Raw genomic sequence first — 25,685 nt, 5'->3', positions numbered from 1 at the left:
GTGTAGTTTACAGTGATATGGGGGAGTACGAAAAAGCAAAAGATTTTTGTGAACGAGCGATTGAAATTAAAACAAAAACTGTTGGACCTGACAATGTTAATATTGCGAAAACGTACAACAATCTGGGTTTGGTTTACTATAATATGGGAGAGTACGAAAAAGCAAAAGATTTTTATGAACGAGCGATAGAAATTGAAACGAAAGCGTTTGGACCTGACCACGTTAATATTATAAATACGTACAACAATCTGGGTTTGGTTTACAATGATATGGGCGAGTACGAAAAAGCAAAAGATTTTTGTGAAAGAGCGATAGAAATTGTAACGAAAGTGTTTGGACCTGACCATGTTAATATTGTGACAACGTATAACAATCTGGGTTCGCTTTACAATAAAATGGGAGAGTACGAAAAAGCAAACGATTTTTATGAACGAGCAATAGAAATTGAAACGAAAGCATTTGGACCTGACCATGTTAATATTGCGATAACGTACAACAATCTGGGTTTGGTTTACTATGATATGGGAAAGTACGAAAAAGCAAAAGATTTTTATGAAAGAGCGATAGAAATTGAAACGAAAGTATTTGGATCTGAACATGTTAATATTGCGAAAATGTACATCAATCTGGGTTTTGTTTACTATAGAATGGTAGAGTACGATAAAGCAAAAGATTTTTATGAAAGAGCGATAGAAATTGAAACGAAAACATTTGGACCTGAACATGTTAATATTGCGAATACGTACAACAATCTGGGTTTGGTTTACTATGATATGGGAGAGTACGAAAAAGCAAAAGATTTTTATGAAAAAGCCATAGAAATTGAAACGAAAGCGTTTGGACCAGACCATGTTAATATTGCGAATACGTACAACAATCTGGGTTCGGTTTACAATAAAATGAGAGAGTACGAAAAAGCAAAAGATTTTTATGAACGAGCGATAAAAATTGAAACGAAAACATTTGGACCTGACCATGTTAATATTGCGCCAGCGTACAACAATCTGGGTTTGGTTTACAGTAAAATGGGAGAGTACGAAAAAGCAAAAGATTTTTATGAACGAGCGATGGAAATTGAAACGAAAGCATTTGGACCTGACCATGTTAATATTGCGAAAACGTACAACAATCTGGGTTTGGTGTACTATGATATGGGAGAGTACGAAAAAGCAAAAGATTTTTATGAAAGAGCGATAGAAATTGAAACGAAAGTATTTGGAAATGGACATGTTAATATTGCGAAAATGTACAACAATCTGGGTTTGGTTTACTATGATATGGGAGAGTACGAAAAAGCAAAAGATTTTTATGAACGAGCGTTAGAAATTGACACGAAAACATTTGGACCTGACCATGTTAATATTGCGATAAGGTACAACAAACTGGGTTTGGTTTACTATAATATGGGAGATTACGAAATAGCAAAAGATTTTTATGAAAGAGCCATAGAAATTAAAACAAAAGCGTTTGGACCTGACCATGTTAATATTGCGAAAACATACAACAATCTGGCTTTCGTTTACTATGATATGGGAGAGTACGAAAAAGCAAAAGATTTTTATGAAAGAGTGATAGAAATTGAAACGAAAGTATTTGGATCTGAACATGTTAATATTGCGTCAATGTACATCAATCTGGGTTTCGTTTACTATAGAATGGGAGAGTACGATAAAGCAAAAGATTTTTATGAAAGAGCGATAGAAATTGAAACGAAAACATTTGGACCTGAACATGTTAATATTGCGAATACGTACAACAATCTGTGTTTGGTTTACTATGATATGGGAGAGTACAAAAAAGCAAAAGATTTTTATGAAAGAGCCATAGAAATTGAAACGAAAACATTTGTACCTGACCATGTTAATTTTGCGAAAACGTACATTAATCTGGCTTTGGTTTACAGTGAAATGGGAGAGTACGAAGAAGCAAAAGATTTTTATGAACGAGCGATAGAAATTAAAACGAAAACATTTGTACTATGTATTAATGCGAAACGATACATTAATCTGGCTTTGGTTTACAGTGAAATGGGAGTACGAAAAAACAAAAGATTTTATGAACGAGCGATAGAAATTAAAACGAAAACATTTGTACCTGACCATGTTAATTTTGCGAAAACGTACATTAATCTGGCTTTGGTTTACAGTGAAATGGGAGAGTACGAAGAAGCAAAAGATTTTTATGAACGAGCGATAGAAATTAAAACGAAAACATTTGTACCTGACCATGTTAATTTTGCGAAAACGTACATTAATCTGGCTTTGGTTTACAGTGAAATGGGAGAGTACGAAAAAGCAAAAGATTTTTATGAACGAGCGATAGAAATTAAAACGAAAACATTTGTACCTGACCATGTTAATTTTGCGAAAACGTACAACAATCTGGGTTGGATTACAGTGAAATGAGAGAGTACGAAAAAGCAAAAGATTTTTATGAACGAGCGATAGAAATTAAAACGAAAACATTTGTACCTGACCATGTTAATATTGCGAAACGTACAATCAACTTTGGTTTAATGAAATGGGAGTACGAAACAAAAGATTTTATGATGAAACGATAGAAATTAAAACAAAACATTTGTACCTGACCATGTTAATTTTGCGAAAACGTACAACAATCTGGGTTGGATTACAGTGAAATGAGAGGAGAATACGAAAAGCAAAAGATTTTTATGAACGAGCGATAGAAAAAACAAAACATTTGACCTGACCATGTTAATTTGCGAAAACGTATAATCTGGCTTTGGTTTACAGTGAAATGGGAGAGTACGAACAAAAGATTTTATGAACGATAAAATTAAAACAAAACATTTGTACCTGACCATGTTAATTTGCGAAAACGTACAACAATCTGGTTTGGTTTGTGAAATGGGAGAGTACGAAAAAGCAAAAGATTTTTATGAACGAGCGATAGAAATTCAAACGAAAACATTTGGCCTGACATGTTTATATTGCGAAAACGTACAACAATCTGGCTGGTTTACAGTGAAATGGGAGGTAAAGGAAAAGATTTTATGAACGAGCGATAGAAATTAAAACGAAAACATTTGTACCTGACCATGTTAATTTTGCGAAAACGTACAACAATCTGGGTTTGGTTTAGTGAAATGGGAGGTACGAAAAGCAAAGATTTTTATGAACGAGCGATAGAAATTCAAACGAAAACATTTGTACCTGACCATGTTAATATTGCGAAAACGTACAACAATCTGGCTTTGGTTTACAGTGAAATGGGAGAGTACGAAAAAGGAAAAATTTTATGAACGAGCGATAGAAATTGAAACAAAGCATTTACCTGAACATGTACTGCAATAATATACAACAATCTTCATTTGGTTATAAACAAACTATAGATATTTAAACTGAAGCATTTAGACTTCTATTTATCTTTTATTTGCTACAAGATAAGATACTCGTCTTTGAGAAAACGTACAAGGAAAAAGAAGAAGAGGAAATGAATTTGTAGCTCATTTTCAATGAAGAAGAAATTCGATTTCTCTTTTCATTTTAGGTATGTCTTCTTTTTACTAAAGCTGATTAGAAACAGTTGTATTGTAGATTTCCTTTAACAAAGGTTCAAAGAACAACAGTTGTATATTTATAAAATATATTATTGACAATATTCAAACATTTGTATTTTCAAGTTTTCAACTTTCATTTATTTACTGGAACAGTTTTTATTAAGAAACTTGTATGGAACTATCAAAGTATATTTATGAGTTTAGTTTGCAATATCTAGCTATTGAGAAGTTGTGAAGTTCCTTAAAATGAATGTTGTTGGGTCATTTTCTTGTATAATGAGAGTAAATACTGATCTCACAGCAACCATGATCATGTAACATCCCTTTTTGAAATGCTGAAAAGCCCACAAGATTTGCTTTCTATGTAAGTATGAATACAGTCTTTTCTATATTCATTTCTATTCATTCATACAATTTACAAAATATACTTTCTATTTATGAGAATTGTAGTTTTTTGAAATGGACATGCAGTTATTGTTATTTGATTCAATCATACTTGATTTGGGGACTAACACCTTAATTGTTGTGACAATGTTTGTTTTTTTATTACTTTGGAGGAAATATTTATTTAATGATTGATTCAATAATACTTTTTATAGTTCAAACTATAAAGGCAATGTAAAGTAAAAGTTATAAATAACCTGAAGAAGAAAAAGCAGGATATCATTGCCATAGCATTGACAGAAGTGAAAATGACACATTTAACTTTCCGAATACTAGATTTTAGACTACCAAACTTACTAGTATATAAAACCCAGCAGTGGCGCAGGATACTTGTTAATTGGGGGGGGGGGGCACAAATTCATATTTGCATGTCTTAATCCGTTGAAAACAATGGATTTCAAAGGAACTTAATGTGGCAGAACATGAATATATAAAATGTGCCTCCTACCCAAAATAAAGAGTCTGCTATAACGTTTATTCCCTGGGTATCTTGAAGAGCTTTGGCATTGTGTGCAACAGTTAGTATTTCATTTTCCAAGGAACTTCTTCTTATTTTTCTCCAAAACATTATTTGAACATTACAGAAATTGTGTACAAACTAAAAAATGTTTATATTAGGAATATATTTCTAGAGCAACACCCTCCTTTAAAGTATGTATCCATGTTCAGGAGTGAATGACATGTCCAGACATTTTTGGCTAATGTCTTTATTACTGATATGGACAGTAATGAGTCATTTTCATTGCTATGACATTCATGTCTTGCTTTTGCTATAGTTTATACATTACATTGCTTTAAAACTGATTCTCTCAGCTACATAAATGATTTTACCACAAAATCACAATACAAAATGTTGTGGTTATCTCTGATACCAAGAAAATCAAATATAAATTAAAAATGAGATTTACTACATTTAAATGTAAGCAAAAAAAGAACATTGTCACAACAATTAAGGTGTAAATCCCCAACCATAAATAGAAAGAAATGTTGAATCAAGTAACCAAACTATTGACCTTCTCTCCACACACAATTCTTTTAAATACAAATTATATTTTACCATTTATCACAGTGAACAAAAAATTTGTATATTTACACAGCAAAGCCAGTGTTTGGGCTTTTTAGGAAGCACTATAAATTTTTCATGCAAATAATAAACATGTTAAGATTTTTCTTATTAAACAACAAAAAGAACCAAACAAACACTCCATTTAAACGTTTGCCTACAGAAATTGAAAATACAACTGTTGCTGGTCAGCTAAAGGAGAAAGAAAACATACCCAAAAGCCAGGGCTAACAACGAATCTTGTTCTTTGAAATGGAGCCACAAATTCATTCCTTTCTGTAAAGACAAAACACAATAAAAATCCTTTGTTGACAAGCGTTTTATAAATCTAGCATTGGTGACCACCTGACAATGTAATTTATCTTTATGTTTGTTTTAGGTAGTGATGTAGCCAAGAAAAATGGAGCTTTTACTCTGATTATGTGTGTCTGGCCCATATTTACTGTTGTCATCTCATATGTAGTGTAGTGAGTAACGAAAAAGTAATTGAACAACAAAATATTTATTTTCATAGCACTGGTAGACTTGCTATACGCTACGAGTTGTCATGGTGTTATTAAGGACTGAATTCTGATATCTTCCTTTGATTCTTATTTTTTATTTTCCGTAAATTATACACGTATTTAAAAATATACATTTAAGTTGATTTATCCAGAAACCCCACGGTCTGGGGATCTAAGTTCTTGATACAGGGTGTTTCAAAAAGGTAATCCAACTTTTACTTGCTGATGTGTGTAAATTACTGAATAAATAACTGTAGTTTTAAATATTTAAAAAGTTCTAGGTTCTAGCTATGGAATGCTATGTTGTTTGTTGCGATTTGGAAGGAAAATGAGTGAAATGCAAGCGCGTTGAAAAATTTTGGTCAAAGTCGCATTCTTTCACCTTTGAACATTTTTCCAACATGAAAGGTGCTTCACTTTGACTTTGCTGGTTTGTTGAATGACTATTACATAATTCATGGTGATGTCTCATTTTTCAACCTTGACAATATTTGAAATTATCTGACATTTACAATTTCCATGATTCAGCAAAAATTGATCCTCAAGGAGCCTTAATTAAACGTAGTTAAATACATAATAAATTAATAACTACATACGTATAATATAGAAGCTACAGTGCATTAAAAATCCCAGTTAAGAAACTTATTTTAATTACATTTATACCTCGTAGCGTGGAGATCAATCATTGCCGCTGAATCATGCAAATTTCAACCTATCGGCTGATTTCAAAGATGACCAGTTCTTTTGAGACATATTGCAAGATATTTCGATTACAAAAATTTGCAAAGATCATCAAGTGTACGCTCACTACACTGAAATCGATCGAGGTGTTTAACTACACTGTGAAGCATTTGGAAGAAACAAAAGCAAAAAGCATAGAGCACTGTTTTACCCGCTGTTAATCATGTTGTACAAGATTGTACTAATCAAGTTGGCGTAATTTTATTCATCTGTAAAGAAAATTAAATTGTGTAAAGTTACAATAGCTAAGTTAAACACCTGAGATAAACATAACTTTCTCATGAGTTTATTTTTTTGCTGTAAAAATCTTACCATCATAAATCCTTGTTTAAAAGTGACTTGTCTTTCGATCAATTGTCGAGACAAGAATCGTGATCTAAGAAAGAAAAATGCTCAGGAAAACGTTTTAAAACAGCCAAACGCCAATAAAGTGCATTTGACTTGGAGACACTGGAGATTGAAACGTTGCTAAAGAACAAAATCTTTTGATTTCCCATTCAAAGCTTGCCATGTAAACGGCCTGGTGGACTCACAATATATATACGTCTTGTAAAATTACTGTCAAAAACGATGAAGGAGGAAAAAGATACTTACCATCTCAATATTTCCTCAGTTACAAAGCAGTTCTGACAAAGTAGAATATCAATTCGTAAATAGCTCAGCCTCAAGGGAATGGTGAACAAAAGCCAAATACGTTTTCATCGTGGTCAATAATCAATTTCTTTATTTATATAAGTCCTCCATCATGGTGAATTAAAACCACAAACATTTGTTCTATGTTTCTCGATCGCATTAACAGAAAATGTTCATGTCTAAAATAAAGCAAAGAATTAACATTAACAAAAACGAAAACTTTATAAGAAGACGTATATTTAGGTCACACATTTTGCATAAAGATATTAATGTCGTTTACATTTCACACTTCAATCAAAGAGAGAGTTCTCTCCTAACACGAATATCAAAAATCACATTTACCTGAACATGTTATCGAAAAAGTCAAAGATATATTTCGCTTTCGGCAAATATTCTTCGTGTATGTAGGAAGGTAGAGTTTAAATAACGCAATGAAAGTTTGAGTTGATCTTAAAATGTTCCCCAAGTTGCGAAAAGCGTGTGTTTTCTGATTGGTCAGTTCTTAGGCATGTACTTGATTCTACATGGTACACAAGTAATAATGCCTTGCTAATCGCATCTCATTTCTTTATGTTTTGTTTTTTATGAGCGAACGCTTTAATTTTTAAGGTTTGCTTCCTGCGTAAAGCCTGGTTCACATATGACTGAGACATGAGTGAGGCATACCTGTGACGAGGCCTGTGACGAGGTTCTTAAGGCAAATGTAAAAACTCATCGCTGACACACTAATGATGTTTCAGGCAGTCGTAGGAGTTACCTGCAGTATACCGCCGAAATGCCGTAAGAGTTGAGTTGTGTTCAAGTTTCCTGAAATGTCGGCGGCTAAACGGCGGTGTACGGAACATATTTTTGTTATTTATGTTAAATGTGAACGCTTCTCAGATTTACTGGCGGCAATTTTTCCCATCATGCATTTGGGTAAAAAGATGTCGGATGAATTTTCAACACAAGACATGGAACCAAAAAAAGACTCAATGGAAAAATTCTGATCACTTTACGATAAAAATAAAAACTTATGGATACAATACAAAGCTATCGGGCTATTTAGGATAAATCGTGTCCAGAGTACAAAAATCAAAGAGTAAAATACAAATTATTCTCCTTTTTTCAAACCGGCTCTCCCATCTTTGATGTATTTTGAAATGACTTTTAAAAGGGCCGCATAATTTTCTAATAGTTTGCTATTTTCAAATTACGAAGCACTATTTTGTCAAATTCAAACTGCCGCTAAATTTTTGTGGTCAATCGGCGATTTGAATTATGTCATTGAAAAGCATCGAAGACGTGCCTCAGGTCTGCCTCAGCCACAAGATCAGAAAGCATCTCAGGCTTGCCTTAATAATGCCTCAGTCATGTCTCAGTCATATGTGAACCAGGCTTAAGAAGAAAATTCTTTATGTCGTTGTAAGGGTAAGGTTCTTTTCAAACGTCGCATTTTCCATGAACCAAATGCATTAATAACAAAAGAAAATGAGAAAAAAAACCTCGATATCTTTTGTTTTAAATGCATTCAGCTCATGTAAAATTCGACGTTTCAAACAGGCCTAAGATAAATAGTAAACTCAATGACATAAAAAGCACATAAAAAATGGCGGTATTTTCCGAAAACTTGAATATTCGTTAACCGCCTGAACGTACATTTCGACATTAATGTTTGTCATTCTTTAAAGTTTTCTGATGAGGAACAGGGCTAATTTTGAAAATATATAAGCAAATAACATAATGGTAAGGAAACATTATTTGCTTTTTAATTCATAGGTTAAAACGTTTTCAAAGGCAGTATTGAGAAATGTCTTCGACGAGGATCGGGCATCTCATTACTAAGATATAGTGTAATTTATATTTCCACTTTTTTATATTCCATTCCCAAATTTTATTAATTTAAACGTTTGTTTGTCCAGAGATTTGATAGTAGACACCAATGTTCGATAGACTAGTGAAACGCAGGCAATAGCGAGATGTTTTTGACATTATGCGGATACATAACATAGAAAATGTAAACAACAAAGTTGTAGTGGTTGTGTTGGCAAAACCTTGTTATGATGTTGTGTTTTGATACCCAACATTTTGTGTTCCCACCCATTTTTGTCAGATTATATCAATCATACTGGTATTTTGTAATTGTCAATCTTAAAAAAGCAAATCCTTACGTACTCATCGAGTGCCTATTTTTTAGAAATTATCATTGTATAAAGAATGTTTCAATGATACATCCAGTATAATTATTAAAAGGAAACTTGGAAATGTTATAAGCACATTAAACAAACAATTGTCGAATGCGTCAGCAACCAACCTGGTGAAACGGTAAATGATTGAAGAAATAAAAATTTTATTAACATGAAAGTTGTTTAAAAGTCACAATTTGTTATTCGGCTTATTTTGATATCTATGTTGCATGCTTCGTTGTTTGTCCGTCTATGCTTAATTAATCTTTTGATTGCATTTATGTGTCTGTTGATATCGAAAATAATGAGTTACAATGAAACAATGTTAGTGGTCCAAAGACAAAAGAATATTTTACCAATAATAGAAATGACATTGTTTAGTACATCCAAAGAAGTTAAGTCAATTGACAAACAAAACAAACAAACAAACAACATTTATATACCGGCCAGTATTAATCCCCATAAGAGGTTGACCATCCATGAATTTTCCACGCCACACATCTATCTCTCGCCATATCTCTCGTTATACCCATCGCCTTCATATCACTGTTCACAACATCCATCCATCTCTTTCTCGGTCTACCTCGTTTGCGGACTCCATCAACATTCATATGCAACGTTCGCAATTTCAGCACTTTCTTCCCTCCTTTCCACATGCCCAAACCACCTCAAACGCTGGCGTCTTACCCAATTCTCGATACACTCAACACCAACTCTTTCTCTAATCTCTTCACTTCGATCTATCCATCAACGTTACCACACATCATCCTAAGCATTCTCCTTTCCGTCGACGCCATCTTCCAGGTCCTCTTAAACGCCGCCTTAACCTCTCTGCTCATCTAAAACACTTCCACAATTCCTTCCTTCATTTCCATTCCACTGGCTCCTCCACCATCATTCCCATCCACCATATCCATTCCATCCATTCCATTCAATCCGGCTTCCTTCCACTAAACACGTCCACTCATCAGTTACTCTTGTCCAGCACACTGACATTTCTTCCATGAACCACCATTTCCACACATTATCAATTCCTCAACTCTTTCCCACACACCACATGGCCATTTATCCTTCCTTCACCTCCACCTGCCGAGCATCTCATGCCCTTCGTCTTTGCCTCATTCACTTTCAGTCCCTTGACTTCTATTGCCGTTTTCCATTCTCGGTACCATTCCAGAACTTTCTTCGACCTCCGCCACCAAGACAATGTCATCTGCATACAACAAACACCAGCATCCTTCTTTTCTTCTCACTTCCTCTGTCAGTACATCCATCCACAAACAAACAGTAACGGCGACAAGACCAGACGATGAACACCAACTTTTACCTCAAAACACCAGATCCACCTGGCACCTCCATGTTTCCCTCCACGTCTCACTGTTTCCATTCCACTCCATTCCATCCTTCCTCCATTCTGTCCTTCCATTCCTCTTCCTTCCTTCCCTCCATTCCAGTCCATCCACCTTCCATTTCCTTCTCCATCCATTCCATTCCTTCATTCCTCCTTTTCCTTCCATTCCATCCATCTTTCCATTCCTTCCATTCCATTTATCCATTTCACTACCCTCCATTCCATCCTTTCCTTTCTTCCTTCCTTGTCCTTCCCCTTCACTTCATTCCACTTCCTTCTCCATTCCACTCATTCTCTACATTCATCAAACGGTCACAGTACGCCCTCCACCTTCAACCTGTCTTCAATAACACCTTCCATCCGTGTTCCTGTTCGTTCCTCCTTCTTCATTCCTTTCTTTCTTCCATTCTCCATTTCTTTCCTTCCTTTCTTGAATCCAGATGTCCATTCAGTCCATTTCTCCATCTCCATCCATTCTTCCTTCCTTCCACTCCACTGTCCATTCTTTCCATCCATTCCTTCCTTCCACCCTCTTCATTCTCCAGTCCATTCTTTCTTCCTTCGTCCATCCACTTCCATCCTTCCGTTTCTCCTCTTCCATTCCTGTTATATAATCCACCCTACTGTCTTTTCAGTTCATACGTCACAAGCACTTTCTTCCTATAAACCACATTCACCATCCACAACTCCTTTAACTAACTCCATCGCCTTCCATTCCATATCACCAACTCCACCTCCATGCGCACAGTATCCCTTTCTTACGCTTCCCACATGACCGTTCCAATCACAAGCATCCACATCGCCCTCTAATGTCTGCTCTCACTGCATACACGCTGTCGTAGAACTTTTCCTTCTCCGCACTTCGTCCAACCTGCGGACACCACACCAACGAACTCACAACTTCGGCCTCAATAACTACATCAACTCTCAGGACTCTGTCCGAAACTCTCTTCTGCTACAACTGACTTCGCCCAATCCTCTCTTATCGCAAAGCCAACACCATTCGTGCCACTTCCGTTTCCCTTCCAAAACCACTTAAATCTCGCTCCATTATCTTCACCCTTTATGACTCTCGTACCTTCACCTTTAAACCTTACCTCCTGAAACCCACACACATCAACTTTCCTTCTCTTCAACATGTCCGCCACTTCTGCACTCCTTCCCTTCATTGTCCCAACGTTCACTGTGCCTACCCGAAGGGTGACACTTCCACAACCATTCGATCCGGAGATTCTTCGCACCCCCTGCCCACTGAAGGGCTGCCGGGGACTGGGGGCCATATCTTCTTTTCCAAAGTCCATGAATTTTGTTGGAGCAAAAGTTTTACGGTAGGATGCCCTTCCTTACACCAACCCCTTTTAGTCGTCTTTTACGACACGCAGAGGATACGTTGGCGCAATTCTAAGCCGGCAACCACACGGCAGAAGTTAAGTCAATTGAGCAAAAAAATATTTCTTGTGATCATTTATGTACATTTATACCTGTATTAGATGGCAATCTTTGATAGAATAGCGAAATGGTGATCCATTATGATCCATTATAAATAACTGAAACTCCAAAACCTTTTAGATTTGTGCTATAAAAATATGAATGTTTAAATAACAAAGTTTAACCAATGGTGGCCTAAAAAATCTCTGAAATTGTATAAACAAACGATAACTCGCCCCATTTCATCGTAATTGACCGTGCCCCGCAAACAATGAATTGATTGATTGAATCTATATTATATATTTACCTAAAAATATATTAATAAATAATAAAACAAATACATAAATGAATATATAGTATAGATACAATTAATCGATACAAAGTTTGCGGGGCACGGTCTGTTACAATGGAATGGGGCGAGTTATCGTTGGTTTATACAATTTAAGTGATTTTTTGGGCCGCCTTTGGTTTAACGTCACAAAGTTAAACCTATAACAAATGTGCTGCGCCAAGAAAATGCTCTAGTGAAAAATGTGAAATCTCTATTTCATCAAGATTTCAACGATGATAATATACCATCAACATTTGGTGGTTATATTGTTTACCTCCGACTGACTATAAATTTCTTCAATTGTTTATTGAAAGTCTCTTAATGTCATTCCATATTTCATATTTGTTTTTAACTTCTCTAGTTTAAACATAACAGGACATTCCAGTGATATACAGCTCAGTTGTTCATCTCTAGCTCCACAACACTGAAAACATATCTACAATATGAGAAAAAATTAAATGTCATGAAAAAGACAAACCATAATTATTAGGTTATTTCTGATGCATACCTCTTTAAGATGACTGTATTTTCTTTCCCAGTTCCCCACTCTACTTGCCAGAATAAAGACAGACTTTTGAGGGTTGCTACGACAACTTTGACACAAACCGTGCTGTGTTAATTGTTCACATACAGGACAGTGTAGAATTGTAAAAAACCGAGAAATCGAACGCTAAAATTTGTTCAAATAAATTAATTTAGCTTTTACACCAATTCATGAATGTACTTATGGCAACTAACTTTTTGTTTCCTTGCAATAACACGATGTCGAGGGATATAGCGGGGTAGTTGTGTATACCATGAAAACACATCAACACCAATCAAGGAAAAAACTCGATCCAATGGAGGAAGTATTTGTTTCTGAACACAGTAGATGTTATTGAGGTGTAGATTTTTATCATTTAACACATCAATAGAACTGAAGAAAATTAAAGCAAGAAGATTGTTTAATGAAGACAATCATATTTATACTAAAGTATTTATTAATAACATTCCAAGAGCTTTTGTCATGATACATAAAGTAAAATAATGAATCACTACCAATTGAATCAATGGTAGTCCAGGACTGGCGTTAACAATGACGTAATGTACAAGTTCTCCCACGCAAGGTTACGCGCGATGATCACGTGACAAATGACGTTTATACAAAAATAGAAATAGTAAAACTGTAATCATGATAACAATATAAAGAGGATTTTTCATTTCAACAATAAAATGAACCTTGCAATTTCCAAAGCTGGAACACATGCTTTTGGTTTATATCTTTTCATACCACGATATTCCTTAGCAAAGATGAAATCCTGAATCGATACTCTATCTTTCATCATTTTAACGAACTGCCGCTGGACAAACTTCTTCACAAGGCTCACGTCCCTTTCTTCCAATAAAATCCTTAAAGACTTCTCTAAAATCTGTTAGAAAAATAAAATCACAGACTGCTTTTAACTCAAAATTACCAGCCCCCCCCCCCACTTGCAGAATCTTGTGTGATTGGATGACCCAGTAAATATTGTCGATTGTTCCATACCTTAGCGACCGCTGGACATGTATCTCGCCGTACAGTCTCTATTCCTTTCGCATCAAACACTGGATCTTTCTGTTCTAATGTTTCGTACATATAACCAACGAAACGTTTCTTTGTTTGAAGAACACAAGGCATATATACCTAAAAATCATCCCTAGTTATACATAAATGTATCTTAAAGTCCAAATCTCTCAAATAGATACAATTTTACAGTAGATAAAAACCTTTTCAAACTTTAGTTTCACAGGTTTAGGATTCGCTGCAGTAACTGCATCAACAATTTCTTTTCCAATCTTAAACGCTTTCTCTTTACTGGCACCTTTTACTAATACGAAAAGACTATCGGTGTCCCCATATACCACACGACCACCCCACTCATCCCTTGTGTTCACGAGATTGATAGCTCGTTCCAGGGTCTCGCGTGCTTTACGAACATTGGCGTCAGCAATCTGATGAAAAACAGAAAAGAATATTCAGATGGTTTTATGAGTAAAATGAATCCAGTATGACAATAAGCACTTGATAGATTTTCAATCAGAGCATGTGACTTACAGGCTCACGATAATCATAATAATCACCATGCATCTATATTATATATATTATATATTTACCAATTATCTGTAGTAAATCAGTGTGCCAATTAACGCTGTGCAATGTGCAATTTGCACATCGTTTTAGCTAAAATGAAAACAATTACACATCACTTTTTCAAACGATATGCAAAAAACTTCATTATTGATTACCACCACATAAATTGAAAAAAGTTTCCAAGCTTAATCTTTACAGATCTTTACTTTATAAACGAGTGCGCTGCACGACATTAAAATCCATGTTGACACAATGTCATCAAATTCAAAGACGTTGTCACTTTGAGACTGGGAAGTCTGTCAACAGTCAACATACATGGTGCTTATATGTTTATGACAATAGGGGTGTAATACATTATTAATGTCAATTTTTACATTTGCGGTGTTTTGTAAACCGTTACGTACTGTTTTTGGCAATTAGCATCATAGCTATTTTGAGTATTTTCAGTAAAATCAGGAAACATTTTGATTTTGATTCTTAAAAGAAGACAAAAAAAAACTTAAATAAGTCAAATTTGAAAAATAAACCAAAGGGAATTTTGATTTTAAATAAGCCTAACGTGAGAAAAAGAAGCGAAATTTGGCTAAAATTTTTAAGCCAAACTGGCAACCTTGATCAGCCATACTTTTTGCTTTTACTACATATATTCACTACATTTTTGTTTTTTTACTCCATATATTTACCACACTGTAGTAAATATATGTAGTAAATATAAAGAAAAATACTCTAGATTGAAAATTAAACTCATAAACATACTGTGGAAATTCCATACAAGTCTCTCAATAAGAATCACTGCCACAGTATTTAAATGATAGTTGAAAAACTGGAAAATACAATTGTTTGTATGGAAATGGAATAACATATTTTACATTTATTATGTACAACAGTTTTTATTTGAACCTTTGAGGCTGTCATTGATATATGGAAATCTATACTACTATTTATCATTATCTTTTGATTGGAGAGATAAGAAAAAAGATCATGGTGAAATTGCTTGAAATGTTATTTAAAGTAACAAATAGAAAGATGATGATCAATAAGATAAAGGCTATCAATTATAAATGTAAATAAAAATGATCATCAAATCATTTGTTAACTATCATACTTGTCATACAAAGACTATAAAAATCAGGACGAACTTACTGCCAGCAATATCATTGTGTATTTTTCCATTAAATTTTTTTATTTTTTTCATTTTCTTTAATATGTTCAAGGATTTTTTGAGCGCGATGAAGACCACTAAAATAAGCACCGTGTACATAACCATTATACAACTCATCAGTAGCTTCTCCAGCAAAATACAAACGAGATACATTTGATTGTAGAACTTTGTAATCTTCATCACTAAATCCTATTGGATTATTTGAATAACAACCAGCAAACAAAGGATCAAATCTCCATCTGTAATAATAAATATCAATAGGATCTGGGATGTCCAAACCATAAACACTATGTAATATACTCATGATTTCTTCTTGTGTTTTCTGTTTACTTTGATATTGTATTCTTGTTGCTTCTTCACCAGTAACTGTGATAATAAGAATATTAATTCCTTGATCTTGTACACCAGCATCAATCTCAAGATCCTGCCACATAGGATAATACCCTCGTCTATCGCTTGCATAAAATATATACTGTTTTTCATCCCAAAATTTACGTGGAAACTTTAGGAATATTTTTATGTAATCAGCCATTTCGATCTTGTATATTGACTCAAGGAGTCTTGAAGGAAGGTCAGGTTTAAATCGAACAAATTCATTTTTTAACACTCCAATACTGAATGTAACAAGAAGATAATCTGCAGTATAAATCTCACCACTCTCAGTAAAGACTTGAACACCATTTTCACTCCATGATATGTGATTGACATGTTGACCAAATACTAACTTAGGAATGTCAGATTCATGCAGGAAAGATTGAGCAATTTCTTCAACTATTAGGGCATATCCTCGTGGGTCAAATACAAAATACTGAGTTCCATAATCGGAATCAATAATGCCAGTAGATTTCTTAACCCCAGTAGAAATATATTGTGGTTTTACACCAGCATCAAAATCTTCATAATAATATTCAAGTACTTCTTGAGCTGGATTTTGTGGATAGCAACCAGCAAGTCTTAAACCAGTACGCTCATCAATGTCAGTCATATTTGCTTTACGTCTCTCATCAATAATGTCACTTAGTAATTCACTTGCTTTCTCAAACTCTACACGACCGTCTTCATTGGTAACATCTTTACCAACTTGATCACGAACTATATAATAGCCAGGTTTAGGAACAGCCATTGTATAGTTCCCTTTGAGATTGTATTTTTTAGCTAATTCCCAAATAGGATTGTTCTTAGTGCCTTGAACCCAATTAGCACCGAGCTCAATTGTCGTATTTTGAAATGTTGTAGTTCTCATCCGCCCACCAACGCGATGCCAAGCTTCTAATATCGTAAAATCATTATACCAGCTTTGTAAAATGTTTCTGCAGCTTTTATCCCAGACATTCCAGCACCAAGAATCAATATTTTAGAGTGATGGACATTTTGCGTTTCTTTTATAGCTACAGTCAAGTTTGACAAAAAAACTCCAACTGTTAGAATCAGCTTTATTATTCCTTGGTAGAGCTTACACTGCGCCATGTTTTTCGTGGAAGTAAAAGAAAGTTCGGAGAAACTAGAAATGTCATCAGTTACGTCACTACAGAGGTCACGTGACAAACGAAAAGATAATATTTGAAAATCGGGCCGACAAATCGCTGTGTAAACATACCTTCACAGTGAACGAAGAAAATAATTTTAAAGATGTTTTCCACTAAAAATTATACTGCGCAAAAGATTCAATCACAAAATTTTTTGAATTACAAACAAAATAATTTTTACAAACATCTGAATTTAATTCACTAAAAAACAATAAAAAGTAAACAACTTCTTTTTTGTTATTTTTATTTTAACTCTAGGAAGGTGAAAATGACATTATTGTCGGATGTATTTTGTTTGCTATGGGCTATTCTCTCATTTGTTTTTTGCAATTTAAATTTAATTTGAAATGAAAATAGCACTTCACAGTTGGAAATTGATAAAACATCTAAAAAATTTTCCTATCACAAAGAAAATTTAAACGCAGTATTTGCAAGTCAAATCCTTCAAATACTTCCAATTTGCCAAAATCAAACGTCGTCAGAAGAGACTCAAGGAATGAATTTGTGAAAATATACGAGCAATAATGACGGACACAGGTAGGTTGTGTAGTTTAATATAAAACATAAAATACCATCTTAATGCCGACAGGATATTTCGTCGTAATTATAACTAAAGAAAGTATAAGATTACTGTGCTCATTATAATACATATGAGCTAAAATTTGATGGCGGTAATTGATATCTCGATCTACTGTATCACAAAATGCTTTTCAATTTTCATAAACCTTCGCTAAATGTAAACTACAGTTATCTTAACTGAGTTTTAGTTCATAGTTGTCGAGATTTTGTAAATTCAACTTAAAGAGAAACATATGCATCGAAGCGTGAGATATTTCTATCAATTTGAATGATTTTCTTGTCGGTCAAAAACATAGCGTCAAACGTTTAGTTCTTTCTTGTAAAGTTTATTCCTTATAGATTAAATAGATTAAACAGTCTTAACTTGCGAATGTGAAAAACAGAAACTCCATAAAAAAATCGATGTAACTGATTATTTTTGTTATGCTACATTATAAAGTCAGGTTTCTATATAAAATCAGTAACGTATAGCGACGATGTCGTTTATGTAGCAGAGAAAGGGAAAGTCTCATGACCATATGGAAACCAGACTAAAATTAAATAATTGTATTGTTTAGATGAAACTATTTGGTATGAAAAACCAATCACTCTCGTTGCATTTGCCGCTGGATTTCTGTTATTGATAATGGTGACTGCTGGCGTCAGAATGCTTTGTTTTTTAAGAAATAATGATGATGATGAAGGGATCAATGATGGATATTCCACATCATATTGGTATAATCATGGATCAACAAACTTATCCAAGGCACCTGATGTGTATGAGAATCCATCATATACATCAGTAGATGAGTATAACAGGAATCAATTTGCACCGCGACATTCTCGAGCACAAATTGTTACCATATCTGATGGGAATAATTATGGTTCACAAAATGGATTTCAAACATTTTATACCACGCCGTTGAACGAATCAAAAGCATAACAGTAAATTTTGTGTTTTCATGAATATTTATGTAGAGACAATGGTCTTATAAAGCGCTATACCACAATAAAATAATTCTGGTATAAATTTCAGTAAAAACACGACATGTACTAGATTAAACAATGGCACATTTATAAAATACCCTGAAACAAAGACAGTCAGAAAGAATCAGGACATGGTTATGATTAACAAAAGGTTATGCTTGGGTCAGGAGTACAGGTAGTTGAGTAAGTGGATGAAAAGGTATTCAATAATACATCCTGTTATTACTGTTACAATAGCTAGACTAAATATTGCAACAATAAAGTTTTAATGAACCATCAATCTACTACAATCAAAGATGTTTATATAATCCTTGTCTTTCCTACTCAAACTTTTTGTTTGTAAAAATATCAAAGGAGAAAATCTTTTGAATCCACTTAACTTTGTTTGTTCTACTTCAACAGATCTTTCACCTTGTTGGTAACTTTCTTTGTCTTCTTCTAACTCCAGTCCCCCTTCCTTAACAACAATCGTTACCAAAAAGCCCTACCTATTTCCTGACCCCTACTCCCTCTCCTGACTCCCCTCCTCCCCAACTCCCTACTCTTCCCTTACAGATAACCCCTACCTTCTTCCCAACCCTACTCTCCTTTCCCAGATAACCCCTTTCCTCTTCCTTAAACAGCCCCACTCCTCACAGCCCCCACTCCTTCCCTTAGATGCCAACCCCATCTCCTTCTTCCTAGATAACCCATTCCCTTCTTTATAGATAACCACTTAATTTTAAATGACTTTAATCTTTCCTTTTTAGATAACTTTTACTCTTCTAGATAATCCCTTTACTTCCTTACTCTGGAAGGATTCCCTAACTCTTCTTAGATAACTTTTATTTCTCTCTTTATAGATAACCTTTATTCCTTCAATTTATAGATAATTCTCTTCTTTTTAGATATAACTTCACTTCCACGAAGACGACTTTTATCTCCTTCCTTAGATAACTTTCTACCTTAAGACGATTCCTACTTTTTCCTTTAGAGATAACTCCTACTCACTCTAAAGATTTTACTTTCTCTTTACAGATAATACTCTTTCTTTTAGATAACCTTTCCTTTCCTTACAGACAACCCCTACTCCTCCTTTCCCCGACTGACCCCACCTCCTTCCCCACAGACACCAACTCCCACCTCTTCCCTAAAGACGACCCCACCTCCTTCCCAGACAACCCCACCTCCTTCCTTACAGACAACCCCTAACTCCTTCCTTACAGACAACCCCTACCTCCTTCCTTAAAGACGACCCCTACCTCCTTCCTTACAGACAACTCCTACCTCCTACCTTAAAGACGACCCCTTAACTCTACAGATAACCTCCTTTACCTTAAAGACTGACCCTTTAACTCCTTCCCATAGACAACCCTACCTCCTTCCTTTAAAGACGACTCCTACCTCCTTCCTTTACAGATAACTCCTACTCCTACCTTAAAGACGACTCCCTAACTCCTTCCTATAGACAACTCCTCTACCTCCTTTAAAGACGACCCCTACCTCCTTCCTTACAGACAACCCTACCTCCTTCCCTACAGACCACCCTTAACTCCTTCCTTACAGACAACCCCTACCTCTTTCCTAACAGACAACCCCTACCTCCTTCCATAGAGACAACCTTGAATAATATTATAATATTGGTTGTTAGACAAAAAAAGTTAAAGTATAAATCAATTGTTATTTTAAACGATAAAATACAAGATATGGCGAGTATAATTGTACTTTTTTCACAGTGTTTATATCATGGCAAATTATTTCCCAGGGGAAAAAACTTTCACTGCGCGATAAAAAATTTCATGGCAGAATTCAAAATACGAACATTCACGACCAAAAAAATTCAAACCGTTTTTATTGTTCAAGGAGATCGATCCCATCTCCATATAGTACCATCATCGCAAACACAAAGTAAAACACTGTAAAGAAATATTTAAAGAGGATTAAAAATATTTCATGGTTTATTCAAATCACTTCTCCTCGTAATTTCGGAAAGTTTGTTAAAGTCAAACCCATACAGGAAAACGACGAAAATTAATTGTCAAACACGCGTTGGAAATAGGCTCTTGGTTTGTAAATAAATGAAAAATATGCCACAAGGAAAAAAAATAGCAAAAATTCTTTGCGAAGTCAAAATTGTAGCAGAAAAAACATTTTGCTTTATCATTATGGAAATATTATTAATCTTTTTTCACATGCCTTCCTTGACTTTGAAAATATAATAATTTTACATGGGGTGAACAAGCAAATTTTTTTCCTGTGAGATAAAATATAAAATGTAAAATTTACCTTCCATCTTTACTAAATGATGTTTGTCGAACGGCTGCTGTACATTTAGGATGAGAGAGAACTTTCTGCCTGTGTGAAAATTAAACAAATAAAATTACATAAAAATCATGCATGTTATTACAAACTATTCAATGATCCAGCTATCATCCAGCCCGCAAATTTGGTCATACCATGTAAATTTTAGATCATTTTCATTATTCATTTCTTTTCAAAATCTATTGTTTTACAGTGAACACATAAAGATACTTACATAACATGACCATACTTGGCTACACCTCTGTGTGACCGTATATTTATAAGCTAACCAGATGTACGTATGCGTACCTATTTTTAATGTTTCGTGGCATTAAAAAGTTTGATTTCTCTAAACAGTCATGCTTTAAGCAGTACACACATCAATTTTTACTTTGCATCAGTAACGTAACCATCCGGCAAGTTTGGTCTGGTCATGTAATTGTTTCTTCACTCACTGTTAAAAAAATACATTTCTACACAAATTAATGATGTTTATGATGTGATATTCACAACGTGTGACCAAAACTTGTAGACAGGCTACACTGCTGATTAGTGGGTAGAAATCCCCTTTATAATCTAATAAAATATACGTACTGTCTATGATTTTAAACATTACACTTACACAACATCACAAGAATCATTGACATCAATATCCCAAATATAAATTTTTCCAACTTGATTTCCCAAAGCAAGAGTCTGTAAATCAAAAAACAACAGGTGTCAAAAGTGCAAACAAAGCATTCAAATATCCACTCTCCTCTGTAATACCCACTTTCCTCTGTAATACCCACTTTCCTCTGTAATAACCCAATTTCCCTCTGTAATCACCCACCTCCCTCCTGCACACCCACTCTCCCTGCACACCCACCTACCTTGCACACCCACCTACCTGTAACACCCACCTACCTGTAACACCCACCCCTACCTGCACACCCACCTTCTCTGTAATAACACCCACTCTACCTGTAATACCCACTCTACTCTGTAATACCAACTCTACCCTGTAATACCCACTCTTCTGTCTAATACCCACTCTACTCTGTAATACCCACTCTACTCTGTAATACCCACTCTCCTCTCTAATACTCACCCTCATTTCTAATCTTAACCCACCTCTCAAAGAGACACTGCTCCCTCTAATACTGACATAGTACTTTGTTTTACCTTATATGAATAGTCCATAGCAAAACGCATAAACCATATATCGCATTGTGAGTATTCGAATCTATCAAAAATCAATGATTTTATGATTGAGAATCACAAACTTAATGAAACAAAGAATTTTGATAAAAATTCTTACTTATGAAGAACTTTAATTGTGTTCATTTCGTCAGAAGGCTGTAAGGGAAGAAATATTGTTAATTATACGACAACTGCGTACAAACTCAAGATATGTAAGAAAACAGTGAAATGAAGGAAGGCTGTAGGAAAAGAAATATTGTTAATTATACGACAACTGCGTACAAACTCAAGATATGTAAGAAAACATTGAATTGAAGGAAGGCTGTAGGAGAAGAAATATTGTTAATTATACAAGAACTACAAACTCAAAAAACGAAAACACTGAGTTAGGTAAATTATAGATAAAACATACAGTAATGTAGGAAAACATAATTATGACATTGAACAGAATTTAAAACATTAGTCATCACAAGTTTACACCAAAAACAAAACAAGGGTAAAAATTTTACTAGAAAAACTCATCATACCTTGGCGAAAATTTCATCAAGTGATTTTTTAGGTTTCCAGCACACAATACAGTTTTCACAAGACTGCAAAACACGAGTGAATATGTAACATTACGTATACTGATAAGTGACGTCACGTGTATTGATAAGTGACGTCATGTGTATTGATAAGTGACGTCACTATATATTTCCATTACATTAAAACAATTAATAAAATGGGCAAGATTTGTCAGTAATTGAGGATTTCGTTGACACATAAACTGAATTGAATTTCCTAATGATGACGCTATTATTAAGGTAAATGCTTTCACTTGCATCTTCTAGGAAAGAATAACACCAAGTATCAAACTTTTTGAATAAAGTAAATAATTTGAACTCGGGAGTATCGTTATATGTTTGTAAATGATGATCGTCCAGGTTAATAAAGTCCTGAGAAGGACTGTTTTTGTTGTTGTTGACTGACGTTTCGACAACCTTAGCGGTAGTCATCTTCAGAGTCAAATGAGGAGTAAACGTCAGGTTAGCCGTATTTGTTATCTGGTTCTTACGACGTTGTATTGTGTGTACAGGAAATGTGTGGGTGTCAATTGTGTATTGCTGGTGTTTTTTCTTTTTCCTGTTCCAGGGTTGGATTTCACTCCTCTCGTTCATGTCAATAAAAAATAAATCCTGTGAAACTGTGTTGGCAGGAAAATAGAACTCATTTTGTAAGTGTTCTTTTTTCTACACGTATTTGCATGTTTTTTGTTTCGCTTTGTACGTTTTCAAAACTATTGCTATTCGCTTTATGAAGTTCGTTAACATTTGCGTAATTGTAAAGTATTGGACCACTGGTCCATTACGGCAGAGTAAAAGACTGGCATAAATGTTCTTGAACCAATCAAAGCGCGTTTCATGAAGAAACGCTTGGTATAAATAATGATGAAGGGAATAAGGATGAATACAATGGATTCATTGGGATATTAATGAATACAGTGGAACCAAAGGGATGTGGATGAATACAGATTAGATTTGGTGGGATTTTGATGAAACAGGGGGAATGAGACATAATTTGATAAATGAAACAAAATGAATTCATTGGTAAACATGATGATAAAATATTTTACCTTTGATAACAGAAGATCACCTAACCATCGAACACAATCAACATAATTTCTATGAATATCACGAGTTGTAAATTTTGGATAATGAATTTGTAAAGTTTTAAATGATTTTGTTGATTTGGTATTGCTGTAAACTGCTGCGTCTTCAATTGTCTAAAATAAAATAAAATAATCTTCATATTCATGTACATACATTGATATCAGACATGTTAACATTTTTCTCTAGGAATTCAAACAAACAGATGAATTCACACCTTTTTAACATTATCTTCATCAAGTGACCAAATCTTTAATGAATGATCCATTCCACAAGAAATGATTTTAGTTCCCAAAATATCAAAATCCTTGAGAAAAAAACTTGAAGAGATTAGAGAAAGAGTTGGTGTTGAGTGTATCGAGAATTGGGTAAGGCGCCAGCATTTGAGGTGGTTTGGACATGTGGAAAGGAGGGACGAAAGTGCTGAAATTCGTAGAATGTTGCATATGAATGTTGATGGAGTCCGCAAAACCAGGTAGACCAGAAAGAGATGGATGGATGCTGTGAACAGTGATAATGAAGGCGATGGGTATAACGAGATATGGCGAGATGAGACGCTTGGCAGAAAAGTTCATGGACCGGTCAACCCCCCTGGCGGGATTAATACTGGCCGGAATACAAATGTTGTTTGTTTGTTTGTTTGTTTTGAGAAAATAACTTCAGAAACTTAATACTTCAGAATTATGTCATCATTAAGCAAAAGTTTACTTTCATACTTACACAACTTAATACTTCATCTCTATGTCCTTCAACTCCAGCTAACATAAGAACACAAACTTCAGTGTGAACATTCCACAATCTAAGAGCATAATCTGGAAAGAAAACAAACGTTTGAACATACAATATTTACAATAATTCTCCTAGTCAAAAGGGAATTTTGAAAACTATTATTCACCTTTACTGACAGAGAGCAATAATTCTGGATCCAAAGGATGAAATTTCAACTCATTTACAGAGTTACCGTGACCTAAAAAATGCTTGAGATAAACAATTATTTAAACAAGGAGTTCCTTAAATAAAAAACATGACTTGAATTAATCTTACCTTGGAACATTGCATTGAAAATGCACTGTAAAGAAATACAAATTTCTTTGATTAAAATATTAAATGAAATGTATATATTACAAATCTAAGACAAGTTTACCTAATGATCCTAATAATCCCTCGTGATCCTGCAATAGCAAGGATAGGTTCTCCAGAATTGATAAGGACCGACCAGGCTGCAGTGTAGAAATTCTCTTCAGGCTGGGGGGAAGCAGTTAGGGTACAAATATTGAAATGAAGTATTTATTGAAGTTTTCAAAAGACTTTTGTCAACTAAAGGATACATCTGCATCAACATAGGCTTGAAGAAGCTTTATCTCTCCTTTATCACGACATTGATAAATGGATGCCTTCGTTGAAAGGAAAACAAGTTTACATTGCTGTTAGTTCTGACGATGTGCGATGGAACAATAAATGAAAGATCTTTATGAACTAAGACAGACAACTCACTCTGTTACAACCAACAGTAGCAAAAATAAGTGGATCTTCAGATTCTTCTTCAATATTATAGTTAAAAGTCACGCCAAACAAAGGTTGTTTGTGATCTTCCTAAACAAAGCAGACAAAGGTCCAGCACAACAGATACAAGTAAAAGTGATATATTGATATATTACTTTGTAAAAATGAGCTAGTCCTTTCTAACATTACACATTTAGCAAACCTTCAAGTAATTCGTAAAACGATATCTCAGCTTTCCCATTTTTTTTCCCTTTCGCGAATGTCCACCACGAGCTTTTCCAAAACCTCGTCCTGGTGTTGTATCATTGGACACGTTATTGCACTCAAAGAAAGAGTCAGCATCGCTACATTGTTCGTCATTCTTTATGGTTTCAACTTCACCGGTAATCCTTACTTCTTCACAACCATGTTGATGACTATCTTCGTTGATATGAAATGTTTCTTGCTCGTGGTTTTCTTCATTTTTTATAAATTCACCTTTTCCCGCTTCTCTTTCGTCGGCCATATTGAAACTGATCTCTGTACGTTTTAATACAACTGGACCAGTAATCT

At 34.6% G+C, this 25,685-nt stretch overlaps 5 protein-coding genes and 2 long non-coding RNA genes across 7 annotated transcripts; 3 read left to right on the top strand and 4 right to left on the bottom strand.

The window, feature by feature from the left end:
• The first annotated feature begins 1,136 nt into the window (after window positions 1-1,136).
• On the top strand, window positions 1,137-2,436 carry LOC124442877 (nephrocystin-3-like). The gene has a single exon (XM_046993394.1). The coding sequence runs from the start codon at window positions 1,152-1,154 to the stop codon at window positions 2,403-2,405; it is 1,254 nt and encodes a 417-aa protein (XP_046849350.1). The 5' UTR covers window positions 1,137-1,151; the 3' UTR covers window positions 2,406-2,436.
• A 786-nt stretch (window positions 2,437-3,222) lies between these two features.
• On the top strand, window positions 3,223-5,565 carry LOC124442894. The gene is made up of 2 exons (XR_006947421.1): window positions 3,223-3,884; window positions 5,407-5,565. It is a non-coding gene; the product is annotated as an uncharacterized LOC124442894 (long non-coding RNA).
• A 1,401-nt stretch (window positions 5,566-6,966) lies between these two features.
• Window positions 6,967-14,286, bottom strand: LOC124440970 (DNA polymerase zeta catalytic subunit-like). Its single transcript, XM_046991393.1, has 10 exons — window positions 14,254-14,286; window positions 13,926-14,150; window positions 13,705-13,842; window positions 13,398-13,588; window positions 13,218-13,317; window positions 12,918-13,095; window positions 12,688-12,849; window positions 12,454-12,615; window positions 11,902-11,996; window positions 6,967-7,083 (listed from the first exon to the last, which is right to left on the bottom strand). Exons 1-5 carry the CDS (start codon window positions 14,284-14,286, stop codon window positions 13,287-13,289), a joined length of 618 nt encoding a protein of 205 aa, XP_046847349.1. The 3' UTR covers window positions 6,967-7,083; window positions 11,902-11,996; window positions 12,454-12,615; window positions 12,688-12,849; window positions 12,918-13,095; window positions 13,218-13,286.
• LOC124442874 (polyamine oxidase 1-like) lies at window positions 14,088-16,939 on the bottom strand. Its single transcript, XM_046993392.1, is given in 3 exon segments — window positions 14,088-14,150; window positions 15,433-16,759; window positions 16,762-16,939. Coding segments are annotated over 2 exon segments (1,455 nt in total). The 5' UTR covers window positions 16,919-16,939; the 3' UTR covers window positions 14,088-14,150; window positions 15,433-15,461.
• Window positions 16,940-17,401: 462 nt separating this feature from the next.
• Window positions 17,402-18,795, top strand: LOC124442886. Its single transcript, XM_046993407.1, has 2 exons — window positions 17,402-17,514; window positions 18,114-18,795. The coding sequence occupies exons 1-2, from the start codon at window positions 17,502-17,504 to the stop codon at window positions 18,476-18,478; spliced, it is 378 nt and encodes a 125-aa protein (XP_046849363.1). The 5' UTR covers window positions 17,402-17,501; the 3' UTR covers window positions 18,479-18,795.
• An 896-nt stretch (window positions 18,796-19,691) lies between these two features.
• On the bottom strand, window positions 19,692-20,085 carry LOC124442893. The gene is made up of 2 exons (XR_006947419.1): window positions 20,005-20,085; window positions 19,692-19,788 (listed from the first exon to the last, which is right to left on the bottom strand). It is a non-coding gene; the product is annotated as an uncharacterized LOC124442893 (long non-coding RNA).
• A 77-nt stretch (window positions 20,086-20,162) lies between these two features.
• Window positions 20,163-25,681, bottom strand: LOC124442876 (polycomb protein eed-like). Its single transcript, XM_046993393.1, has 15 exons — window positions 25,336-25,681; window positions 25,125-25,223; window positions 24,959-25,024; window positions 24,775-24,875; window positions 24,675-24,699; window positions 24,526-24,607; window positions 24,351-24,442; window positions 23,848-23,937; window positions 23,597-23,746; window positions 22,512-22,574; window positions 22,103-22,140; window positions 21,967-22,027; window positions 21,425-21,498; window positions 20,788-20,856; window positions 20,163-20,417 (listed from the first exon to the last, which is right to left on the bottom strand). Exons 1-15 carry the CDS (start codon window positions 25,636-25,638, stop codon window positions 20,360-20,362), a joined length of 1,371 nt encoding a protein of 456 aa, XP_046849349.1. The 5' UTR covers window positions 25,639-25,681; the 3' UTR covers window positions 20,163-20,359.
• Window positions 25,682-25,685: the final 4 nt, after the last annotated feature.

Source organism: Xenia sp. Carnegie-2017, unplaced genomic scaffold, assembly GCF_021976095.1.
Source record: "Xenia sp. Carnegie-2017 unplaced genomic scaffold, XeniaSp_v1 HiC_scaffold_20, whole genome shotgun sequence".
In the NCBI taxonomy this organism is placed as follows: Eukaryota; Metazoa; Cnidaria; class Anthozoa; order Malacalcyonacea; family Xeniidae; genus Xenia; species Xenia sp. Carnegie-2017.
This window is presented reverse-complemented; position numbering and strand designations above follow the sequence as displayed.

Excerpts from the sequence above, each read along its gene's own strand:
- LOC124440970 (XM_046991393.1), bottom strand. The coding sequence starts at position 14,286 with ATGCATGGTGATTATTATGATTATCGTGAGCCT. Across the intron at positions 14,151-14,253 it reads ATTATGATTATCGTGAGCCT|ATTGCTGACGCCAATGTTCG; the intron begins GTAAGTCACATG and ends GTTTTTCATCAG. Across the intron at positions 13,589-13,704 it reads CATGTCCAGCGGTCGCTAAG|ATTTTAGAGAAGTCTTTAAG; the intron begins GTATGGAACAAT and ends TTTTTCTAACAG.
- LOC124442876 (XM_046993393.1), bottom strand. The coding sequence starts at position 25,638 with ATGGCCGACGAAAGAGAAGCGGGAAAAGGTGAATTTATAAAAAATGAA. Across the intron at positions 24,876-24,958 it reads AAGCCTATGTTGATGCAGAT|CCTGAAGAGAATTTCTACAC; the intron begins GTATCCTTTAGT and ends GCTTCCCCCCAG. Across the intron at positions 22,028-22,102 it reads ACAATTAAAGTTCTTCATAA|ATTCGAATACTCACAATGCG; the intron begins GTAAGAATTTTT and ends GATTTTTGATAG.
- LOC124442877 (XM_046993394.1), top strand. The coding sequence starts at position 1,152 with ATGGGAGAGTACGAAAAAGCAAAAGATTTTTATGAAAGAGCGATAGAA.